The following is a 23,660-nucleotide window of genomic DNA, read 5'->3' as shown; positions in this document are numbered from 1 at the left end:
AGCCATGCAGTGTCCTAAAGACAGTTCCTATGAGCTATGTGGCCGGGCATGTCCAGCCACATGTGAAAACCCTGAAGGTCCACCTCTCTGCACAGAGCCCTGTGTTGAGACTTGTCAATGTAACTCAGGGTTTGTTTTAAGTGAAGGGAAATGTATACCTAAAGCAAGCTGTGGATGTTCTTATAATGGATTCAACTATGCCCCCAATCAGGCATTTTGGAATGATACTGTATGCCAACAAAGATGTGTGTGCAATAAGCAAACTCAGAGAGTCGAATGCGTAAACAGCCCTTGCAGGGCCCAAGAAGAATGTGCAGTTAGGAATGGAATCCTAAATTGCTATCCCCGATCTTATGGTGTGTGCTATTCCTTTGGTGACCCACATTACATTAGCTTTGATGGAACCAAGTTTGAATTTCAAGGTACCTGTGTCTATCAGCTCACCGGCGTGTGTAACAAGAATAGTGGACTAATAAATTTTGAGGTCTGGGTTCAAAATCAAAATCGAGGTAACATCAGAGTCTCTGACACAACAGTGGTCTACATCAAAGTCTATGACCTGGAGATTGAGGCCAGTAGGCAGTATCCAAATAAAGTTATGGTAAGCATAGCTATGTCACATGAAAAATGTCATCAAAAATATCTACAATGTGAATGAAAGGTCAAAAACCACTGTTTTGGATACCCATTTTAAGTTACCAAATATGTTCTGAGATTATCTGTTATGGTGCTTTCAGAACTGAATACTTTATTAAAAAGGTTTTCTGTATGCATAAATATGTAATATGTAAAAATATTCAGAGACTTTCCATAACAATGACTCATTGAAACTTGACCAAAATCACTTTATATTAAAATTTAAGTTTACAGGTTTGATTAATGATCCACAAGCTTTGCCTAATTTCTTACTTTTCTAATTTTTCTTTTTTCAGATTAACAAAACTCTCATAAATCTGCCATTTAGATCCAATGATGGACGTTTTTCCTTCTATCGCAACCCTCATTCAGTCGAATTCATTTTTGACTTTGAACTTAAGGTCACATTTGACTTTAACAATATTGTCATGGTCAAGGTTCCTGGGATTTATGCCAATGCTTTGTGTGGCCTTTGTGGCAATTTTAATGGAGTCCCCAGTGATGATCTGACACCCAAAGAGGGAACAAGGCCTACTGACCCCACTACATTTGGAAAGAGCTGGAAGATTCAGGAAGTATACAGATGTAGAGATGATGGGAATGCTGTCTGTCCCGAATTATTGTCTGAAGAGAAAAGACAAAAAGATGGAGCCAGTGAATGTGGTGTCTTGCTGAGTCCGAAGGGGCCCTTCCGTGATTGTCACTCACTAGTAGATCCAGAACCTTACTTCAAGGGCTGTGTTTATGATTACTGCATTCTACAGAAGCGCCAAGCCATCTTCTGCTCAGTGATGACATCATATGTTATGGCATGCCAAGAAGCGGGGGGAATTGTACATCCCTGGCGGAGTCAAAACCTCTGTCGTAAGTTACTTTTTTATGAAGTTTGAATGAGATATAATGGGCCTACCCTGACACTACATGCAATTATCCCCTCTTTTATTGCACTATACACTCTGCTGGTTTCATATCAGTAGTAATAAGTCAAAACAGCTGGACTTGTATTTTCTCTTTAAGAAGTTTTCTCTAACCTGACTGGCTCCCTCAATTAGATTAACTTTTACAAAGTATCTCTTGCTATAAATACTGGTGACTCATGCTTCAGTCAGTATAATATGTTTATCAAAATCAATACAAGGTCAAAGACACCATGGAGGTAAGATGTTGATTGCATTTGCATTACTGATTACTGAAGCTGTGGCATGTTTAAACTGCCTTGGCAGAACATTTATATCTGGCAGACATCTTACCTCCATGAGATCCTTAACCTGGTCTTGTTTATGATAAAGAGATTATTCTGACTGGACCATGAGTCACCCACATTTAATGCTAGAGATTCTTTGTGCATGTTTTTCTAATTGCAAAAGCCAGTCTGAAGATTAGCAAAATGCCCTCAAGGAAATTATGACAAGTCCAGTTATTTAGATTTATTATTGATTTATTATGAACATGATCCTCCAGACAAGAGACCAAGCTGGTATGATAGTGCACACATAGCTCACAACATCAACAGGCAATTCTCAAATAACCCAAAGTAAGTGAACCCAGCAGTAAGTGGCTCCTCCATAGTCACCTTCAAGGTAGGGTAAGTTCCTGGACCTTATGGGTTTCATAATGTGACAGCTTGGGCATATTAGAGGATCTATTGGTGGTGGGTTGGTCCAATAGAGCTTGCAAGTGGACAGGATTTCATGCGATGGCAAACTTTTTGATTAACAATGACATTTATTTCATGCATATGTTTTGCAGCATTCTCCTGTCCTGCTCATAGCAGTTACGAGGTCTGTACTAATGCTTGTCCTGTCACCTGCAATGGTCTCTCCACCCCAGAAGGATGTTATGGAAATTGCACAGAAGGTTGTGTGTGTAATAATGGATTCCTTCTCAGTGGGGGGCTGTGTGCCCCTATATCTGAATGTGGGTGCAATTACAACGGGGTTTACTATTCTGTTGGCGAGAACGTTTATGTTGACGATAAGTGTTTGGAGAAATGTTCCTGTACTGAAGGTGGGATCATGACATGCTCCCCATCACAATGCTCCACCTATGAAGAATGCCGGATACAAAATGGAGTTCTTGGCTGCTTCTCAAGTGGCTCTGCCACTTGCTCAACTACAGGGTATTCCCATTACAGGACATTTGACAATCAAACATATGACTTTGATGGAAATTGCTCCTACGTGCTTGCTCAGAGCTGCGGAGAAACAACAGCAAGAAGAAATCTAACAACTTTCCGGGTGACTGTAAAACGTGAGAAGCAAGATTCCAGTCCGGGATCAATCAGAAGCGTCACTATAGAAGTATATCAAATGAACCTGACCATGCTGAACCACCATGAAAAAGGTGTCATACAGGTAAATGATACATTCACATGGATCCAGCAAGATACTTATGCTTTGTCTATCTTATACGGGTGCTCCCATCTGAACATTAACTTTTTGTTGCAATGGTCCACTGTTGATAAGCGGGTTGGCATGTGTCCCATTGCTGTGACCTCCAGTAATTTGCTGTAATCTGTGAGGAAGCCTCACAGCAAGTGAGGAATTCTCCTGTAGTGCCTTCGCAGGTCAAAGGAAGCATTACACCAGTGCCTTTGAAATAAGTGGGTTATCTCTGTAGTATAATGATAATAATAAATCCTCCAGAGTAAGAGAAACCTTTTGTAGAAGCTCTCCAGTCTAACTAATAGATGAGGGTCCTGAATGAGGGTTTATTGCAAAATATTCACAGTCATTGCTGATTGCTTCAACATTTTCTTCTTCTACCTGTCAAGACCAGTCATATGTGTTGAATAAGAGTCTACATAAAATTATGGAGTTATTTTGCATATACTTTTCTTGTAATGCCCCTATGTTACATCATGTATCTCACAGTATTTCAGAGCTGCATTCATAGTTCTGCGAGTAGCACGGGTCATATAGAAGATGGCAGCAGTTGACTTCTAGTAGCAACCAGCAGAATGCTGCTTGCAGCTCTTGAGTATAATAAGAACTACTATTAAATATAAATGAAGGATAAACAGACATTTACATTGGTTGTTGGTTTTTCATTGGTTGCATTTAGTGTTTCATTGAAATTTTTGTATTATTTATAGGTTAATGGAGTGAACGTCAGACTTCCCGTTACACTGTTGTCTGGTTATATACGAGCTGAGAGTCAAGGTCAACGTATTACTATTAATACAAATTTTGGGTTTTCTGTGAGATCTGACCTCCGCTCCTTTCTTTGCATCACTGTGCCTAGTAACTACAAGGATGGCACATGTGGTCTGTGTGGCAACTACAATGGACTTGCTGAAGATGATGTAGGCACAACACCAGTGGAAATCAATGCCGTTGGAAACAAGTGGAAAGTGCATATAGATCCAGGAGAAAAATGTGATGGATGTGGCAGCAGTGACATCCCTTGCCCATCATGCCAAGAAGAAAAGAAGAAAATATTTTTACAAAAAATTAATTGTGGCATCATTAGTGATCCTTCTGGTCCATTTGCAAAGTGTCACTCCAAGGTGAACCCTGAATCTTATGTAAAGGACTGTGTTTCTGATCTCTGCCAGTCCAATGGAGAAGACAGCAGTGTTTTGTGCAACAGTGTCGCTGTTTATGCCTATGCTTGCAAGTATGAAGGGGTTAAAGATATAACTTGGAGGACAGAAGATTTTTGTCGTAAGTAGTATGTTCATCAAAGTATTTAGCTAAAAAGCTTAAAGGGGTTGGCCGATCTCAGACTCTGATGCCATATCACCAGGATAGGGGTGTCAGATAGGGGTGGGTTCCACCTCTAAGACCCACTCCTATCTCCAGAACAGGGCCTCCAAAGTGAATGAGAGCATACCGTGCATTTTTGGCATGTTCTCGGTTCATTACTTCGGGAGTTTTTAAGCAGCCAAGCGAGCATGCTCAGCTATTTTTGGAAGTCCCATAGCAGAGAATGAAGAATGCACAGCGTGTGTAAGGCCACCCCTCCATTCACCACTATACGACTGTCGGAAATAGCCAAGCCAGTGCTCAGCTCTGCCATAGCAAGGGTGGCTGTGTGATGCACTCTCCTTCACTTCGCAGGGTCCAGTCTGGAGATAGTCCTAGAGGTGAGACCTGCTCCTATCTGATATTGATGGCATATTTTAGTGATATGCTATCAATGTCATTGATAGGGATGCCCCTTTAAAGGTGTCTATATGCTACTAGTAGATACAATTTAAAGGGTGGACATAAATATCAGAGGACCCCTGTACAAGAAAATCTATGGGCCTCTTGCTCTTTAATAGAACATCATAGCGTACTACCATATCTCTCCAAAAGCCCACCAGCAACAAGGAGCTATGACATTAATAAACTCAGTCCCTTACATACAGTAGGAACTGCTTTGATAGTGATAGTGAGCCCCTCTTACCATCTGGGCCCCTGTGCAACTAGACAGGTTGCACATATGGTTTGTTCACCCCTGATTAAGTTCAAACTCATAGTGAGTAAGAAAGTTAACCCCAATATCCCTATCCCTTTCTGTCAGGAGTCTAGAAAGCTAAGATATAGAATGCTGTTTGTATGGAAACTGCTCAGTGTTCTGCAAAGACAGACAAAGTGTGATTCTGAAGACCACAATTATCTATGACTTATCCCATAAGAAATAGACCTTATGGCACGTGATTGGCTCCAAAGTCATCTCTAAAGGAGTTGTCTTCTCCAGGACCTTTGTGGCCAATTATTGTGTCAGAGCCTGAGCTCACCAGAGAATCCTCTGATACTGTAGTGAGGAAGTCCAATCCTGGTCACCAGCTCCCAACCTTTTTCATAACTGTCTACCACAGATGTAAAAGTTGGCCTTGATAGATCTCCAAGCATGACACCAGGGGTGTAACTACCATAATGGCAGACCATGCGACTGCTATGGGGCCGAGGGCAAGAAGGGACCAGTCTTAGTTGTGATTATCTCTTCTTCTGCTGGAGGCGAACTTTTAGCAAATGAGGCAGTAGAAAAATGGCCCGAGGGTCATTGAAAAGGGTTTAGACAGAAACCCGTCTGTCCTGTGTGGGGGGCCTGGTTTGATCCTTGCTATGGGGCCCTTACTTCTCTGTGTACGTCACTGAATGTAACTATATTAATTTGTTATACAACTGAAAAGTGCAACTTCTCATTGACTTTCCATATCTCTTGTTTTCAACTTTCAATAGCTATAATATGTGGACCTCACAGTCATTTCTCAACTTGTGCCGATATGTCTTCTACCACCTGCGCTTCAATCTACGATACTTATGAGTTTCCAGACCTGTGTGATGAAGGCTGTGAATGCAATGAGGGCTATCTATTGGATGGGAAAAACTGCATACCCTTAGACCAATGTGGATGTTTTGACAATGGTCGTTATTACAAGGTATGGAGCAGGAGAGATTGCATTTAGGGTGGAGAAAATACTGAAGGTAAACCAGTTACTTCACAAATTACAAAAATAAAATAAATAAAAAATCTGGATAAATTCACACCGTTATTTTAAGTATATCATGTGAAAGACTTTTCTCATCTTTTTCTGTGGGAGGGCAGCAGCTCATCAAGAACCTACAACCCCAGAAGTCCATTGCATTGAGCTCTTGTTAACTCCCTACTCCCCTGCATAGAAAATAGTCCCCCAGACATAGCACCAGAGGTTCCACTAATAAATAGCACCATGGTATATGATACAATTTTCTCCTCCACTGTCTAGAGAGAGATATAGCTATATACAGTACTTCCATGTATTTATAATGTAGGTATGAATAAATGAAAGGTGGATGGGCCTACTCCCGAATTGAGAGGAGGAAAGGAGAAAGGAAGCTATTGAGCATGTTTTTTCACCTCTGAATACAGGAGAAGGTGGACCAAAATTTCAGCCACATGAGAAACAGCAGGAGGCACTACCAGAAAGGAAAATGCAATGTACATAAAAAACCTTATTGTATTTTTATTGCATCCATGTTGCAATTGTGACTTATTTGAGATGGTCAATTCATTGCATATTGAGACCTTTGATGGGATAATCCCCTTCAAGGAACAAAATGTCAAAGTATTTTAATTTGCTTTCAAAGGCTAATGAAATCGTGCTGAATGATGACTGCAGTCTAGAATGTACCTGCAACCCACTCATAGGGCTGAGCTGTCGTAACGCAAGCTGTGCTGCAGGAGACCAGTGCAAAATTGTGGATGGAGTGAGGTCTTGTGTCAACTCTGGTGAGTTTATCTCTGTACAGAACAGGATGAGTCCTAGGAAGATGGTGCATGGCTCAGGGTTTATCAGTTGATTGTCCTAATGGTTATCTAGGTTTTTTGGCAAAATACTCAAGCTGACTACATAAAGTGGTTGTGCGGGCTACAGATATTGAATATCTATCCTCAGAATAGGTAATCAGTATCAAATTGGTGGGGGAGCGAGACCTTGCACCCCCACCAATTATTATCAGATAGGTTGGGGTCACTCCCACCTTTCAGGTGCTTCAGGCAGCTTCTGTACCAGAGACCATCCAGCGTATAGAGCGAAAGCAGAAGTTTCCATACACTGTAGTTTCTGGCGCTGGCATACTTCAGCTCAGCTCCCATTCACTTGAATAGGACCTGTGTATGGCAGTGTATGGAGATGTCAGCTTCCAGCTCCGTATACTCTATAGTATCCAGAAACACTAGCTGCATGAAACAGCCGATTGCTGGGGGTGATGGACACCCTTCAATCTGACATTGTTGACCCATCCTGAGGGTAGGTCATCAATATCTGTAGTCTGAACAACCGCTTTAAATTATCAACATTAACTGGATTCTCTCACTTCAGCAATTGGCATTTATCATGTAGAGAAAGTTAATACAAGGCACTTACTAATGTATTGTGATTCTCCATATTGCCTCCTTTGCTGGTTTGATTCATTTTTTCATCACATTATACACTTCTCATTTCCAGGGGTTACGACAAACCTGCAATCCAGAAGCGGTGGTGGCCGTAGCCTTTTTCCTATAGTGTGCAAACACAGCCACCACTGCTGGATTACAGGGTGGTCTTAACCCCTGGATACGAGCAGTGTATAATGTAATGGAAAAATAAATCCAGCCAGAAAAGGAGGCAATATGGACAATGACAATACATTAGTAAGTGCCTTGCATTATCTCTGTCTACATTATAAATAATAAATTTGCTGAAGTGAGAAAACCACTTTAAGGTCAACTAGTTGGATAACCAGAGGCTTCCTAAAGAAAGAAGCCATCACGTTAACCTGGCCCTTGGTTATTACAAAGTCCAGATTTAAGGTCCCAGTTCACCAAATAGTGTATTCACTTTTAAGTCCATATTTCCATTGCACTTAATTTTATAACATGTTCTTATATTTGTTGCATTTCAGACCCTTGCAAGTCCAAAAGGTGTCGCACAAAGGAGAGCTGCCAGCTTCAAGATGGCCTAGTACATTGCATACCTGATTACACAGGCACGTGTTGGGCCTGGGGAGATCCCCATTTAAGTACCTTTGATGGACATACATTTGACTTTCAAGGACCCTCCAGCTATGTTCTCTCTCAGTACAGTGGTAAAGATCCGACCCTGGAGCCATTCAAGGTGGTTATAACGAATGACAACAGTAGAAGCCGATCCGTGTCATATGTCAAGAGGGTAGAAATCACTGTGTATGAAAACACAATTTCAACAACAGTGGGAGAATTTCCACGGATAAGAGTAAGTTTTTATTTTTATTTGTTTTATTTATTTTTATTGAAATCAAACAGTTGACATTGTCAACTTGTCAGAATATTGTGGCTACATCTGACTTGATGTTTCATGCTTCATCTTGCATTTTGTAAGAATGCAGAAGCACTGCACATAGGTTACAAGCAGTATGACCAAGATATTGTTAAAATCAATGACTATCCTACCCAGGCTTAGTCTTAGGTTGCTTAATGCCCTGTGCAGTACTTTCTGCTGCTGATCCCACCCTCATGTTCCATACAAATCCAAAATAAAATATATGGTATGGTAGCGCCCAGTACCCAAGATACTGTACCAAGGCCAGTGATGCCATCTTCAGTAGTTACAGGTGATGCACGCTGTGTTACTCACACCCCTAAGACCAGCTCTTGTCTGGAATATCACATAATTGTAATTATAACAGTTAAAATAACTTTCAGCTTCATTTATATTTATGTCTTTTTATAGGTCAATGAGGAATTAACCAATCTGCCTGCCAGTTTAGCTGATGGAAAGTTGAAAGTGAGTCTTAGCGGGTTCACTGCCTCCGTGGAAGCTGATTTTGGTCTGGTAGCTACTTTTGATTGGAAATGGTACTGCACAATAATACTTCCCAGTAGCTACTATAATTCTGTGTCTGGTTTGTGTGGGAACTTCAACCAAGATCCAAAGGATGATCAAGAATCTCCTAACGGAACCTTGGTCACGCCAATTGTAGACTGGACAGTTTCATGGGAAGTCAATGATCAACATCCATTCATTGTTGACCATTGTCCAGGCGAATGTGCAACCTGTGATGAAGCAAAAAAACAACAGTACGGCAGTGACGACAACTGCGGGCTCATTTTGAGAGAGAATGGACCTTTCCGAGATTGTGTCTCCAAAGTCAATCCAACCAAGTTCTTTGATGCTTGCCTCTTTGACGTTTGTAAGACTGGTGGGGCTAAGAACATCCTTTGCCAATCATTAGAGATTTATGCAGCTGCTTGCCTGAACCAAGGAGTCAAGCTTTTTGACTGGCGAATGATTTCCAATTGCCGTGAGTTGAAAGTATTTATATACCATACATTCCTAATTTTTTTATATAATAAGAAACATAGAGGATCTTAAAGATTTTTCTAAGTTGAAAATAAACATAGAATATGAATTATGAGCACTAGAAGCTTAAAAGGGAATTCTGGTTTCATGAAATTGATGACCTATAGTCAGCATAGGTCATCAATTCTAGATTAGTTAAGTTCAGACCCTAGGAAACCCTGTCGATCAACTGTTTGAAGGAGCTGCAGTGTTAGTGCCAGAGGTGCATTCTCTTCAATATATACCACCACATCGTCTCCATTGTAATGGTGTTCCTAAAGATAGGTCATTAATATTATGAAACCAGATTACTACTTTAAAGAAGCACTCCATTTTTTTATTCAGTGCAAGTAAAACATAGGACATGGTAGAGAAAAAAAAATTTGCTTACTGGTTACGGTATCATAAACTTGTTGGCTCCCTGCCGCACCGTTTTTGCACCACATCACCTCTGTTTTGACTATCCGATTCACAGAGCATCTTTAGTGTTGACTATAAGTCAGGCTCTCTATTCAACCCTATTAGAGCCTCATTAGAGCCTGACTCGTTAGAGCCTGGCTTCCGATCCACAGTAAAGAGTCTACTCAGAGTGGGGATCATGTGGGGCAATGGTGGCGCTGGAGTAGATCCTATAATTCTAAGACACAGCGGTCAGTAAGCTAAATCAGTACTCTACCACATCTGAAGTGGGATTCAAATGGGCCAGTGGTAATAATAATAATAATAGGTGAGTCTTTAATTATTTATATTCGTACAAGAATTTATTTTCTGAAAATTCATGCTCTTCTAGAAGGAAGAAGACTGTTTCTCTAAAACGTCCAATTGGTAGTTATCCTGTAAGTCAATGTTCTACCCATTAAAGAGCCTTGAAACATGACTATGGCTTTCAGCCAAACCAAACCAAGCTAGAGACTAGTGATGAGCGGCAGGGGTCATATTCGAATTTGCGATATTTCGCGAATATTTTGTAGAATATTCATCAAAAATTTGCAAATTCGAAAATTCACGATTCTTTTTTTACTCAAAAAATCAGGAAGGTAATGATTGTGTAATATGGAATTTGGAATTCGAATTTTTGGATTCAAATTTTTTTATTGAGAATTTTTCAACTTACAACTATTAGACAAAGAAGATTATAGCACTATATTAGCTAAATTGCTCTATATTCTATTTTTTTGGAATATTCTCTATATTGCTATAACTTAGTTTTTTCGAATATTCGTAATATTCTAAAACAAGAATATTTAGCAATATAGCGAATATTCAAAAAAACGAATATAGAGCAAAATTCGCAAACACTACTACTCCTAAAGTCAAGTATATTGCAGCCTCCTTATTGGCCCACAAGCTAGAAGCAGTGAGGGATCATGTGTACTGATAAAAAAAAAAAAAAAAAAATTATAATAATAAAATCGAAAAAATAAATTCGAATATTCGAAATTACGAATATATATAACTATATTCGAAATATTCACAAATTTTCAAAGTACCTATATTCGCAATAAAAATTCGAATATTCGTGATCAACACTACTAGAGACACCCATGATCTGATATCCCTAGCATGTCGAAAGTCTTTATTGGGTAGAACTTTGACTTATCGTACAATGATTTCTCATGGAGCATTATCTGTCAGACTAGTTGGATCTCGGTAAGGAGAACCATATTCCTCGAAAAAAGATCTCATCAAGTATTTTTTTTTCCTTTTATCCATTCCAGCCAAAACATGTCAGGATAAGAATAGTCATTATAATGCTTGTGGAAATGCCTGTCCAGCTAGCTGTTTTAACAAAACTGCGCCAGAGAAATGCACAAAACCTTGTGTAGAAACCTGTGATTGTAACAACGGCATGATCTTCAGTGGTGACAAATGTGTGCCCATCTCCAGCTGTGGATGCCGATATGACGGACGATATTATGACCCTGGCCAGTCCTGGTACAATAAAAAATGCAGCATCCAGTGTAAGTGTGACTCGGTTCTTGGAATTGTGGTCTGTGAAGAAGCTAAATGCAAAGACAGTGAGACTTGCATGATGACCAATGGCATACGTGGCTGTTTTCCCAAGGAGTACTCCACCTGCATAGCTTCTGGGGAATATACAACCTTTGATAAAAAGAAAATAGATTTTATGGGCACATGTAGCTACCAGCTGGTCGGTGTAACATCACAGGAGCCGTCGCTGACCCATTTCACAATCAAGATTCAGAATGACCACCGTGGAAACAAAGCTGTGTCCTTCCCCAAAGAAGTCACATTGGAGGTGTACAACACAAATATAACTATGAGTAAAGACCATCCACAACAAATAAAGGTACGAAATTCTAATTTGCTCAGGGGATGAGGAGATATCATCAAACTAGAGTCAAAATTTCATATCAGATCAGAAGCCATGATGCTGTGATAGATCATATGATGATGAATACATATGGTGACCTGTGACAAGGTCAGTTGTGGTTCTGTAAAGGCTTCTGTTGTCTTTATGGCAAGAATAGCTGCATGCTGCCATATTCTTCCCCTTTAGGGAACATGCACACGTTCAGGATTCACTGAAATCCGCAGGTGTTCTCAGGCAGATCCGTGTGGTCAATCCACATCAAATGGTGCAGATTTGCATGCAGATTTGGTGTGGATTTTCCACATGCGGATTTTACTAAGTAAATGAAGAAAATCCAGTCAGGAAAAATAAAATAAATCGCAGGTCAAAATCTGAGCGGAAAAAATCAGCATCGTGTACATTGAGAATTTCAAATTCTCATAGAATACAATGTACATGACCTACGGTGCAGACTTTCTGCATGCAAATTTGCACGGAAAATTTGCACGCAATCCTGATCGTGTGCATTTAGCCTTAAACTGCTGTAAATCCTGATAGTACCCTTAATGGTTATAGGACCTCAAGCACATGCTCTTTGGATCAATATAAATTTATGGCCCCTGCTTCTAGGCAAGAATGCAGTGCCTTATAGAGGTACAATGCAGCAACACATCAAGTGCCTTCAGCTACATAATACAGACCCTTAGGGACTTTAATTGTCACAGAACATACCCTATTGCTTTTGGCTAATAGTTATAACAAAAATTTATTTTTTATCTTGTTTATAATGATGCAACATCTTTTCACAGGTCAATGGCCGCATTGTGGACCTCCCCTACAATTCTGAGTCTTCAAATATCATAGCCTACATATCGGGATCTAATGTAATGATCAAGACAAAGTTTGCCTTGACTCTGACTTTTGATGGAATGAGCTATGTACGTGTTATACTACCAAGCACCTACAAGGCAGCTGTAAATGGCCTATGTGGAAATAACAATGGAGACCCTAATGATGACTTCACCATAAAAGATGGTGCAGAAGCCAAAAGTCCAGAAGAATTTGGAAAGCACTGGAAGGTGGAAGATGTAGAAGGCTGTGAAGAAATATGTTCAGATTGTCCCAAGTACAATGAGAGAGATAAGGAACCTTTTAAGAGTGATCAGTACTGTGGACTTCTCATTAAGTCTGATGGGCCCTTCAGTCAATGCCATGAGTCTATTGATCCAACTCCTTTCTTTGATGACTGTGTATTTTATGCTTGTGCGCACAAGGGTTATCAATCCATTATCTGTGCCAAAATTGCATCTTATGTTTCTGAATGTCAAAGAAATGGTTCTATGATCAAGGAATGGAGGACACCATCTTTCTGTAGTGAGTATAGTCCCTCTTTTTTACAATAATGGAACATTCTCGGCTTAACTTTTTCCTTGTACTAAAAAGGCCTTTGATACATTGCCCACCTAGAATATATGGACTTGGTTAGATATAATTTGAATAATATAAGTTCTTAGGGGAATCAGAAGTATTGAAGTGCGGTTAACAGCACTTTGTGGTTGACTGGCTGCTAGAGTAGGGTACTACATTATAATTTATAGTCAAATCAAGAGCTCCACTTTCCAGTATGGTTACATTCATAAAATGCTTTTATTGTGTAGGCAAACCATGTGGTGCTGTGTAAGAACTTAGTTTTTATGGGAAGACATGTGGTTTTCATTGGTAGCTTATTTGGGGCATTTTTTTTAATCACTTTTTATTGCATTTTCATGAGGTGGAACTACCAGAAAACAGAAATGTTGGCATTTAATTTATTTTTTAATGATATGCACTGTATAGGATAAATAATGTGACCATTTTATCATATGGGTCATTAGGAGCACATTTAAACCTATCATGTATCCTTTCTTTTTATTTATTTATATTTTTACCAAAATAAAGTCATTTATTAGTGAAAAAATAGGCAACTTTTTTTACTTTATTATTTTTTTTTTACCTTTTTCATAATAGGGGACTTGAACCTGCTGTCCTCTGATCATCCACATAATACACTACAATACTTCTGTATTGCAGTGTGTGATGTCAGTTACTGCAAAACTAACAGAATGCCAATTAGGTCCTGCCAGAAGAAGGGCCTAATAGGCATCCATACATGGCAGGCTTATAGAACACTTTTAGGCCCCCTGGATGTCAATGCAACTCCTCGGCACCCCAATATTGTGTTGTGAAGGGTGGTTGAGCGATTAGGTAAGATAGTTATCTCTGATCCTGGCAGCTAGAGCAGGGCACCAGCTGTATAAAGTCGGCACAAGTGAAGGTGCCACACAGCTCCTGAGCCTGCATCACTGTGCCATAGTCAGCAAGCTTAAGCTACCTCCCCTCCCTGACATACTATTACAGCAATGAGCTTGAAGTGTTCGATTCTTCTTGGATTCTCCTTATGTTCAGTGGCGAAAGGACTGAAATGTTACTTATCAGTAAATCACATACAAAAATTTGCCTTAATATTTTTTTATGTATTTGCTATATTTATAAGAGTCTGCTTTTATTTTTGCAGATCACACCTGTCCCCCTAATAGTCATTACAAACTCCTCGGAGATGGATGTCCTGTGACATGTTTAGGTCTTATGCCTCCACCAACCTGTGTTAAGTCTTTCACTGAAGGCTGTTACTGTGATGATGGCTTTGTAAGGAGTGGAGACGACTGTGTGCCTATTTCAGAGTGCGGATGTACTTTTGAGAATGTGTATTATAAGTTGGGTCAAGAATTCTTCCCAGATAATCAGTGCAAGAAGAAATGTACATGTGGGAACAATGGCATAACCACCTGCCAGAACCATACCTGTGGCACCAATGAAGAATGCAAAGTGGTGGACGGCATCCTGGGCTGTCATGCTCAAGAACTTGGTCAATGCATAGCATGGGGAGATCCCCACTATATTACCTTTGATAATGTCTACTATGCTATGCAGGGCGCTTGTCATTACACCCTTGTCAGGGTGATAACAGAGCAGGTTAACTTTGTGGTGACAGTGGAAAATGAGCCATATGGAAATGTAGCTGTGACCAAATCACTCACAGTGACCATAGGAAATCACGTCATACACCTGGAGAGAGAAAGACCCTGGAGCATTGAGGTTAGTAGTACATTTAGGGCTTCACCCTTATAGTCGGTCAAATCAACTTGAGTTTTAGTGACAAGTGTGGATATTTGTGATTTTAACTACGGAGTTTGGTAGCATGCTGAGTTACCATTATGCACTAACAAAACTGTTAACTGACAACTTTAGCTACGCTACATGTAAATTTTCACTTTTGCCCTGGTTGACCACATTATTTTAGGCACTGATTGGATACGTGGTTGTTTCTCAACTCCATGATAGGCATTCAGAACCAGTTAATGATGCCACCATAAATCAAACTACAATAAATGTTTCAGAAACTGAAAGTTTTATTTTATTTTTTTAACTATTTCTGCTTGGTTCTTAAAGGTCAACAATGAAACATACAACCTCCCAAGCCAATACAAAAAACATCAATTCTGGATCAACAAAGAAGGCAATAATATAATTATTTACACCAGATATGGAATTACGCTTCTGTACGACCAACAGTACTTTATTTCAATCTGGGTACCCAGCTCCTATGCTGGACTCACTGAAGGCCTCTGTGGAAATTACAACAAAAACACTAAAGATGAGTTCCGCCTTCCAAATGGCACCATTGTCTCTGACCTGGCAGGGTTTGCAGAGTCCTGGACAGTGGGTGGACAGACATCGAACTGTCGTGGTTGCACAGGAGATCTTTGTTTTACGTGTGATAAAGTGGCAACATACGAGGCTGAGTCACCCACCAAATGTGGCTTGATAGTAGACCCTCAAGGTCCCTTTAAGGGCTGCCATGCCTTGGTGCCTCCAGAAATGTACGTCAAGAGCTGCGTGTTTGATGTTTGTGCCAGTGGGTTTCAGCAGGATGCACTGTGTGCCAGCCTACAAACATATGCATCGCTGTGCCAAGAAAAAGGAGTCAAAATAGGAACCTGGAGAGATATTGCTGGATGCTGTAAGTGACCTCTTCTTTATACATATTGTAGAGAGATTTATGGTTTCAGCAAATAATTTTTTTTATACCAGGTCAAGAAAATTTCTGCAAGAGTTCTGCTTACTCTTAGTGAATGTTTATCTTCACTGTTTACATTCAGAGTGGGGAAATTAATCCTAGGGATGTGATGATTAGCATTATGTCCGTTCACCTTAAAGGGGTTGTGCATGAGGGGGCGAGGTGTTATACCTGCAATGGGAAAAATTCTTTGGGACCTGCAATTGGAAGATGACTTACCTGCTTCCCAGCGTAAGCTCCCAATCCTTTTCCTGTAGGCCTGCAATGCTCTGCTGGGCTCCAGCGATGTCAACATCCAGATTGACATCATTACAGCCGATCTCAGGCTGTGGCGGTGTCTGGCCCTAGCAATCATGGGACCATTTGTCATGACACAAGGGGAGCCAAGCACCACCGTAGCCTGTGATTGGTTGTGGCAATGTCAAACTGGGTGTTGACATCTCTGAAGCCTAGAGGCGCATTACAGGCCTTCAGGAGAAGCAGAGGGGAGTTGGCATTAGGAAGCCATCATCTTCCCTTTGCAGGTCCTTAAGAATGGGGGGGTTGGTAACCCCTCCCCCATTCTTGCACAACCCCTTTAAACTGGCTATACACATGAGATAACTATTGGCTAAATGCTTATTTGACTGACAACTATGTCACCCAACCTCCCATACACATGCACGCGTGGCAGCTGGTAGTAGAACAAAAAGATTAGGCATGTTGAAATCTGACTGACTGATCCTTACAGCAGATGTTGGGGAGAGTCAAGAGGTCTACATACACATTAGATGGTCGGCTGGTTTCTCCAAAGTTGGCATCTTCTGCCAACATAAAGTACATCTAATGTGTATTACTTTCTTTACTTATTGTGCTGCCTACATTTTAGAAGTCTAAACATTCTCCTATCAACCTGCCCTGAGACATGATCCATCAGCACCATGTTCAAAGGCCACTTGGGAGTCTACCTATATAATAGCTTTTGACAATAAGACTTTTGAAGATAAACTTGGTTAAATATTGGATTACTGGTGGAGAAATCAATTGCAAATATTTACAGCTATCCTATCGGACACTTAGTGGTTATTGTCCACATTCGTATAGCCAACAATCTAATGTGTATGGTGGCCTTCCAGTTTTCCAGCAATGTCGGAGGAAAGGCAGATTGGGCAGTTGAATCTCAATATGCCCGATCATTTGTTTACCATCTGTCTAGCACCCTACCCATGCCTTACCTTCAGCCACTTGCTTATGAATAAAATACACCGTAATCCAAACCTCTCGCTCCCGTCTCCAAGACTTCTCTCGAGCTGCACCAGCTCTCTGGAATGCCCTACCCCAAGCAATTAGGTTAATTCACAACATCTACGGTTTTAGGTGCTCTCCAAAAACAAAAAATCTTTTTAGGTTAGCCTATCTCATCCCCTGATCAAACCCTCCTCCATTCACCCCAACCCCTTCAGAATTACTCCTCTGAACCTGATTTTCAGAATCCACCACACCCCATGCACTACATATATCGGCTGGTGACTGGCTCATGTAGTCTTATATCTACTCTCCTATTGTGTTAAGATGGCCGGACCACTGTACAAAACATTCACTTTTTACGTTTAGTGTCACCCCCTATCTCCTCATAGATTGTAAGCTCTTGTGAGCAGGACCCTCATTCCTTTTGTTTTAATTGTTTGCTGTGATGTTATTTATGACTCTGTTTGTACATGAACCCCCTGATTGTAAAGTGCTGCGGAATATGTTGGCGCTATATAAATAAATATTATTATAAAGAATTATTATTTGTTCTAGGGGTAGATAAGCCAGCTGCTTTTTATCATTTCCCCAATCAGAATGCATGCGAACTTGCCAGAGCATATGTGAGTTATGGTGGGGTTGGTAGAAAAAGTTGTTGATACAGCTATCTAATGTATATGGCCAAATTTATACTACATAGATCAATAGGTCCATAGATTTATAGAAGATAGATATGAGATAGATCTGTCTTGTTCCATGATTCTGATAGATAATGTTATCCATAATTTGTGTTTTTTCAATTCCCCGTAGCACTTACATGTCCAGCCAACAGTCATTATGTGTTGTGTACCCGGACCTGTGACTTCACCTGTAACAGTCTTCTGGCTCCAAGCACTTGTAGTGATAAATGCTATGACGGTTGTGAGTGTGACGCAGGATATTTGTTCGATGGAGAGAACTGTGTGACACTGGATACTTGTGGGTGTAACCTTAATGGACGGTATCTACAAGTAAGAAAACTAAATTTTACTTACATAACTTTACATAATTTTTGGAGCTTTTATATGTACAGGGTGGGCCATTTATATGGATACACCTTAATAAAATGGGAATGGTTGGTGATATTAACTTCCTGTTTGTGGCACATTAGTATATGTGATGTGGGAAACTTTTCAAGATGGGTGGTGACCATGGCGGCCATTTTAAAGTCGGACATTTTGAATCCAACTTTAGTTTTTTCAATAGGAAGAGGGTCAACTTATTGGGAATTTCACAAGAAAAACAATGGTGTTTGGTTTTAACGTAACTTTATTCTTTCATGAGTAATTTACAAGTTTCTGACCACTTATAAAATGTGTTCAATGTGCTGCCCATTGTGTTGGATTGTCAATGCAACCCTCTTCTCCCACTCTTCACACACTGATAGCAACACCGCAGGAGAAATGCTAGCACAGGCTTCCAGTATCCGTCGTTTCAGGTGCTGCACATCTCGTATCTTCACAGCATAGACAATTGCCTTCAGATGACCCCAAAGATAAAAGTCTAAGGGGGTCAGATCGGGAGACCTTGGGGGCCATTCAACTGGCCCACGACGACCAATCCACTTTCCAGGAAACTGTTCATCTAGGAATGCTCTGACCTGACACCCATAATGTGGTGGTGCACCATCTTGCTGGAAAAACTCAGGGAAAATGCCAGCTTCAGTAAATAAAGAGGGAAACACATCATCATGTAGCAATTTCGCATATCCAGTGGCCTTGAGGTTTCCATTGATGAAGAATGGCCCCACTATCTTTGTACCCCATATACCACACCATACCACCAATTTTTTTGTTCCAACAGTCTTGGAGGGATCTTTCCAATGTGGGTTAGTGTCAGACCAATAGTGGTGGCTTTGTTTGTTAACTTCACCATTCACATAAAAGTTTGCCTCATCACTGAACAAAATCTTCTGCGTAAACTGAGGGTCCTGTTCCAATTTTAGTTTTAACCATTCTGCAAATTCAGTGCGCCGATCTGGGTCATCCTCGTTGAGATGCTGCAGTAGCTGGAGTTTGTAAGGGTGCCATTTGTGAGTAGCTAATTTCCGCCGAAGGGATGTTCGACTAATGCCACTCTCCAGTGACATGCGGCGAGTGCTACGCTGTGGGCTCTTGCTGAATGAATCTAGTACAGCCACTGATGTTTCTTCATTAGAGACAGATTTCATGCGTCCACATTTTGGCAAATCCAACACTGAACCAGTTTCACGAAACTTAGCAAGCAGTTTGCTAACTGTAGCATGGGAGAAATCTGCTGCAATGACCCGGTTACTGCGTTCACCAGACATCAACACAATTTCTATCCGCTCCTCACGTGTTAACCTCGGCGACATGTCAATGGCTGTAAACAAAGAGAAACTTGTAAATAACTCATGAAAGAATAAAGTTATGTTAAAACCAAGCACACCATTGTTTTTCTTGTGAAATTCCCAATAAGTTTGATGTGTCACATAACCCTCTTCCTATTGAGAAAACAAAAGTTGGATTCAAAATGGCCGACTTCAAAATGGCCGCCATGGTCACCACCCATCTTGAAACGTTTCCCCCCTCACATATACTAATGTGCCACAAACAGGAAGTTTATATCACCAACCATTCCCATTTTATTAAGGTGTATCCATATAAATGGTCCACCGTGTATTATTGTAACAATTATAATACTAGATAGATAGCTTCATTGATTTTGTTCATCCATATATTTATTTTCTTTTGCAGGCCAATGAAAGTGTGGTAAGTGATGACTGCAGTCAGGAATGTACATGTAATCCTGGTGTTGGAGTCAGATGCCGTTCTATGAGCTGCGCTGAGGATGAGAGTTGTGATGTTCTCGAAGGTGTTAAGACTTGTGTAAAGAAAGGTAAGTTTAACAATAATAAAATTGAATCCGGGATAAATGAGTTTCACAATATACATATCAGGGACTCAATCAATGAAATTTACACAAATTGACTAAATACTGTACATGTATTTTAGAAAACTACTGTCCTTCCCCTTTATCAATGAAATTTACACAAATTGACTAAATACTGTACATGTATTTTAGAAAACTACTGTCCTTCCCCTTTATCTTCTGCTTGTCTTAAAGCATACCTGAGTTTTCAAAAAAAGGTTTGCATAATGGCTGTTCTTCTTTGTACAATCATAACTCTGAAGGAGCAGTTATGTTTGGGCTTCCCTAATTTTTTTTCAGCCACATTATTCCCTGTTTCAGCTGCACAGATAGATGCTTGTCTCTCACAAGCAGAGGGTATCTCCTTTTTATGAAATCTACTAGTACTGTACTGCTGTGAAGTCATTTCCCTTACTTCCCACTTCGTTTTAAGCTCCAGAGCCCACAGATATGAAGGGGTAAATCGTACTTACAGATACAGAGGAGGCTCCTGTGACGTTCAGATGCCATGTGGAAGCAGTTCTCTTATCAGGCTCACAATCTCATCTAGCTCTGACATGACCCACTTCCTTTCTGCTGTCTTCTGAGTCTTTTTTTAATTTTTTTACCAGGGACGGATCCTGACTGACAACAGGCAGTGGACTGCAAATTAGTATGCAGCCATATTTTTGTTTTTATGAAGTGGTTTCAAAATCTGCTTGTTACACAATTCTCATACACAATTAAATGAAATGAAATTGTCTGAAAGAACAGTGACTCTTTAAAGGAATTGTCTTATTCGGCCATTTTTGACATATACATAAGATATACCAGAAATAGGTGCAAGTCCAATATGTATGAGTTGCACCTCTGGAATGGGGGCAGTTTTTTTTTATAAACAGATCCCAGAGTTGGAACCTACAACTATTGGATATTTGTGACATATCTTGTTGATATTCCAAAAATGTCCAGACAGGACAACACTTTTAAACCACACCTTGTGGTGCTCTTTAAACCTGAATAGTGGTAGATGCAGTGTGAAGCCATGCCTATATTTTAAAAAAAACATGTTCTTGTTGGCCTTAGTGGCAGCTGATTGCCTATGCAGGTTTTCTTTGTCCATTTGTTTCTCCTGATATCTTATAAAACACGTCACAAACTTACCTGTCTGGGCTCCAGTAGCGAGATCTCCAGCTTCAGAGCAACGCCAGGAGAGACACGCTGCTAAGCCACACACCCTGGTGGCACGACAGCATCCTTAGCAACAGGATGCAATGCTCTTTCTTCCCATACTGGGCGTGTTCTGGAGGAGATTAGCAGTGGGATGATTGCTCAGCTGCTCTGTTCCTGTGTGCTAGAGTTCTGACTAATGGAGCACTGAGTTATGACCTATCTGGTTCCAATCCTGGGACTCCGTGTTCTATTTAAACCCCTTCCTGGCCATATACCAGTGCCAGTGATAGTCTTGTTTGGGCTCACTAGCTACATTCCTAGTTCTTGGATTAATTTGGATTTCTTTGTGCTTTTGACCTCGGTTTGTCTTTTGATCACTCTCTGTCTCACGTGATTTGTGCTGTGCATCCCATTTGGTATTTGATCTCTGCTTGTCTTTTGACTACTCTCTGTTTATAGCTTTTGTACTACATTGTCTGCCTCTTTCTGACCCATTTTTGTGAGATTATCCGTTTATGTTGCTTTTGTCTCTTGCCGTTTGTCTGTTTCTGCACCTTATTAGGGCTTTAACTGCAAGTAGGTAGGGAAAGTTGGGTTCCAGGTCAAAGCTCTCTGTGTCTGTCCTTATTACATTACAACACACTCATTAGTGTGCACTAAATCTATTTCTTGAAAAATTTTAGACCTTTGCAAGATGAAAGCATGTAATTTAAAGGAGACCTGCCAAGTCAAAGATGAGAAGGCAGTGTGTGTACCAGATTTTACTGGCCTGTGCTGGGCATGGGGGGATCCTCATTTCCGCACCTTTGACAAGAAAGAATTCAGATTCCAAGGCACCTGCAGCTACATACTCTCAAAATACAATGGTAACGACCCTACTCTGGAACCATACCAGATCATCATAAAGAATGATAACAGGGGAACACAAGCTGGCTCTTTTGTCAGGAAGATGGATATCACTATGTATGACACTGAAATCAGCATTGAAGTTGGAGAATTCGGAAATATACGAGTAAGTTATGTGAAGGTAGAAATTAAAAGTTTTTTTTTTTTTTATCTGATAGTTGGGATTTGGCTTCTTCGGTAACTTTCATATGGTATAATGGAGAGAACAAGATCTCTCTGAGATGTCCTTCTTTTAGTGGATGATTTCTAATGCAGCATGGGGTTGTTGGACCAACGTCCTCCAGATAGCTGGAAAAAGGATAAGCCAGAATGAGCTTAGTTGGCATACCCCTGTACATAGGAGAATGGGCATACAGTAGGATGTTCAACATCTTGAAGGAACAAGAGTTCCAATACAAGGAGGCCAACAGCAAGGAGAACCTAATGACTCACATTTACAGATCCACCTCCTCCCTGCTCATCATAAAAGAGGTTTCCCAATGGGAAGGAATAAGTCACAGTCAATAAATTTTTGAAATGTTGCTTTAGATAAATAAATGAGACTTACAGCATTTATTGCTCAATTTTTGTTGCAGGTTAATAAAGAACTTACAAACTTGCCTGCAAGTCTAGCTAAAGGAAAAATCACCATAAGTCGCAGTGGACTGACGGCAATTGTGGTGACTGAAAGTGGTGTGACCGCAAGTTTTGACTGGAATTGGCATGCCACAGTCGCCGTTCCCAGTAGCTACTATAATGCTGTGTCTGGTCTTTGTGGAAACTTCAACAAAGATCCAAATGATGATCAACAATCCCCCAATGGAACCCTAATAGACTCCACTGTAGACTGGGCAGCTTCATGGAAAATCTATGACCGAGATCCATTCTGCTTTGACTCTTGTCCAGGTGAATGTCCAACCTGTGAAGAAAACAAGAAGAAACTTTATAATGGAGATGAAAATTGTGGCATTCTGTTCAAAAGTGATGGACCTTTCCGAGAGTGCATCCCAAAAGTCAGTCCAAATAATTTCTTTGATGGTTGTCTCTATGATGCCTGTATGAATGATGGAGCTAAAGTCATTGTTTGTGAAGCTCTGGAGTCATATGCAAGCACATGTATGAGTCAAGGAATAAAGATATATGACTGGAGAACACCTTCTGATTGCCGTAAGTACAATAAGCTTATTTAAAGGAGTAGCTTTAGATAAGTCTGGATATATTCAGGTTTGGAGTTTCATGAAAAGAAAAATTATGATGTATAAATGCTTATAGATGCCATAGAAGGGGACATCTTACATGGTTACCCATGATGCTGTTCACCAGTCTCCACATAGAACTGAGTGGCTGCTTGCAGGTTACCCCAGAGATAACAGCTGGGAGCTGGAGTTAGAGCAGCCAGGCCCATGGTGATCAGCTAACTATTGAGGTGGTTTCCAGTTTGCAGCTCTTATTTTTTCAAGGCAGGGTATATGGAAAGGCTTTAAAAATGGCATGGATAGACTACACAGATTTAGCAGGGATTAATATGTCATTGAGCCAGTTAAGTGAATAGTTATGGGATGAAGAAAGCATTTTACAGACTTCTTTATTTGATTTTAGCCCATGATGATTCCACCATTTTTATTTTG

General features: G+C 40.4%; 1 protein-coding gene across 1 annotated transcript in view; it reads left to right on the top strand.

The window, feature by feature from the left end:
- LOC120985646 (IgGFc-binding protein-like) overlaps positions 1-23,660 on the top strand; it is a 70,424-nt gene that overhangs the window by 29,519 nt on the left and 17,245 nt on the right. The window contains exons 8-23 of the mRNA XM_040413740.1: positions 3-601; positions 933-1,500; positions 2,386-2,990; positions 3,731-4,301; positions 5,808-6,007; positions 6,696-6,837; positions 7,992-8,320; positions 8,798-9,368; positions 11,125-11,717; positions 12,530-13,094; positions 14,275-14,855; positions 15,210-15,780; positions 17,875-18,074; positions 19,821-19,962; positions 21,831-22,159; positions 22,629-23,199. Coding sequence (XP_040269674.1) covers positions 3-601; positions 933-1,500; positions 2,386-2,990; positions 3,731-4,301; positions 5,808-6,007; positions 6,696-6,837; positions 7,992-8,320; positions 8,798-9,368; positions 11,125-11,717; positions 12,530-13,094; positions 14,275-14,855; positions 15,210-15,780; positions 17,875-18,074; positions 19,821-19,962; positions 21,831-22,159; positions 22,629-23,199 — 7,137 coding nt within the window. The remainder of the gene's footprint in view (positions 1-2; positions 602-932; positions 1,501-2,385; positions 2,991-3,730; positions 4,302-5,807; positions 6,008-6,695; positions 6,838-7,991; positions 8,321-8,797; positions 9,369-11,124; positions 11,718-12,529; positions 13,095-14,274; positions 14,856-15,209; positions 15,781-17,874; positions 18,075-19,820; positions 19,963-21,830; positions 22,160-22,628; positions 23,200-23,660) is intronic.

The sequence above is a fragment of the Bufo bufo genome, chromosome 1, assembly GCF_905171765.1.
Source record: "Bufo bufo chromosome 1, aBufBuf1.1, whole genome shotgun sequence".
In the NCBI taxonomy this organism is placed as follows: Eukaryota; Metazoa; Chordata; class Amphibia; order Anura; family Bufonidae; genus Bufo; species Bufo bufo.
The sequence above is the reverse complement of the archived record's forward strand: the minus strand, read 5'-3'. Positions and strand labels throughout refer to the sequence as shown.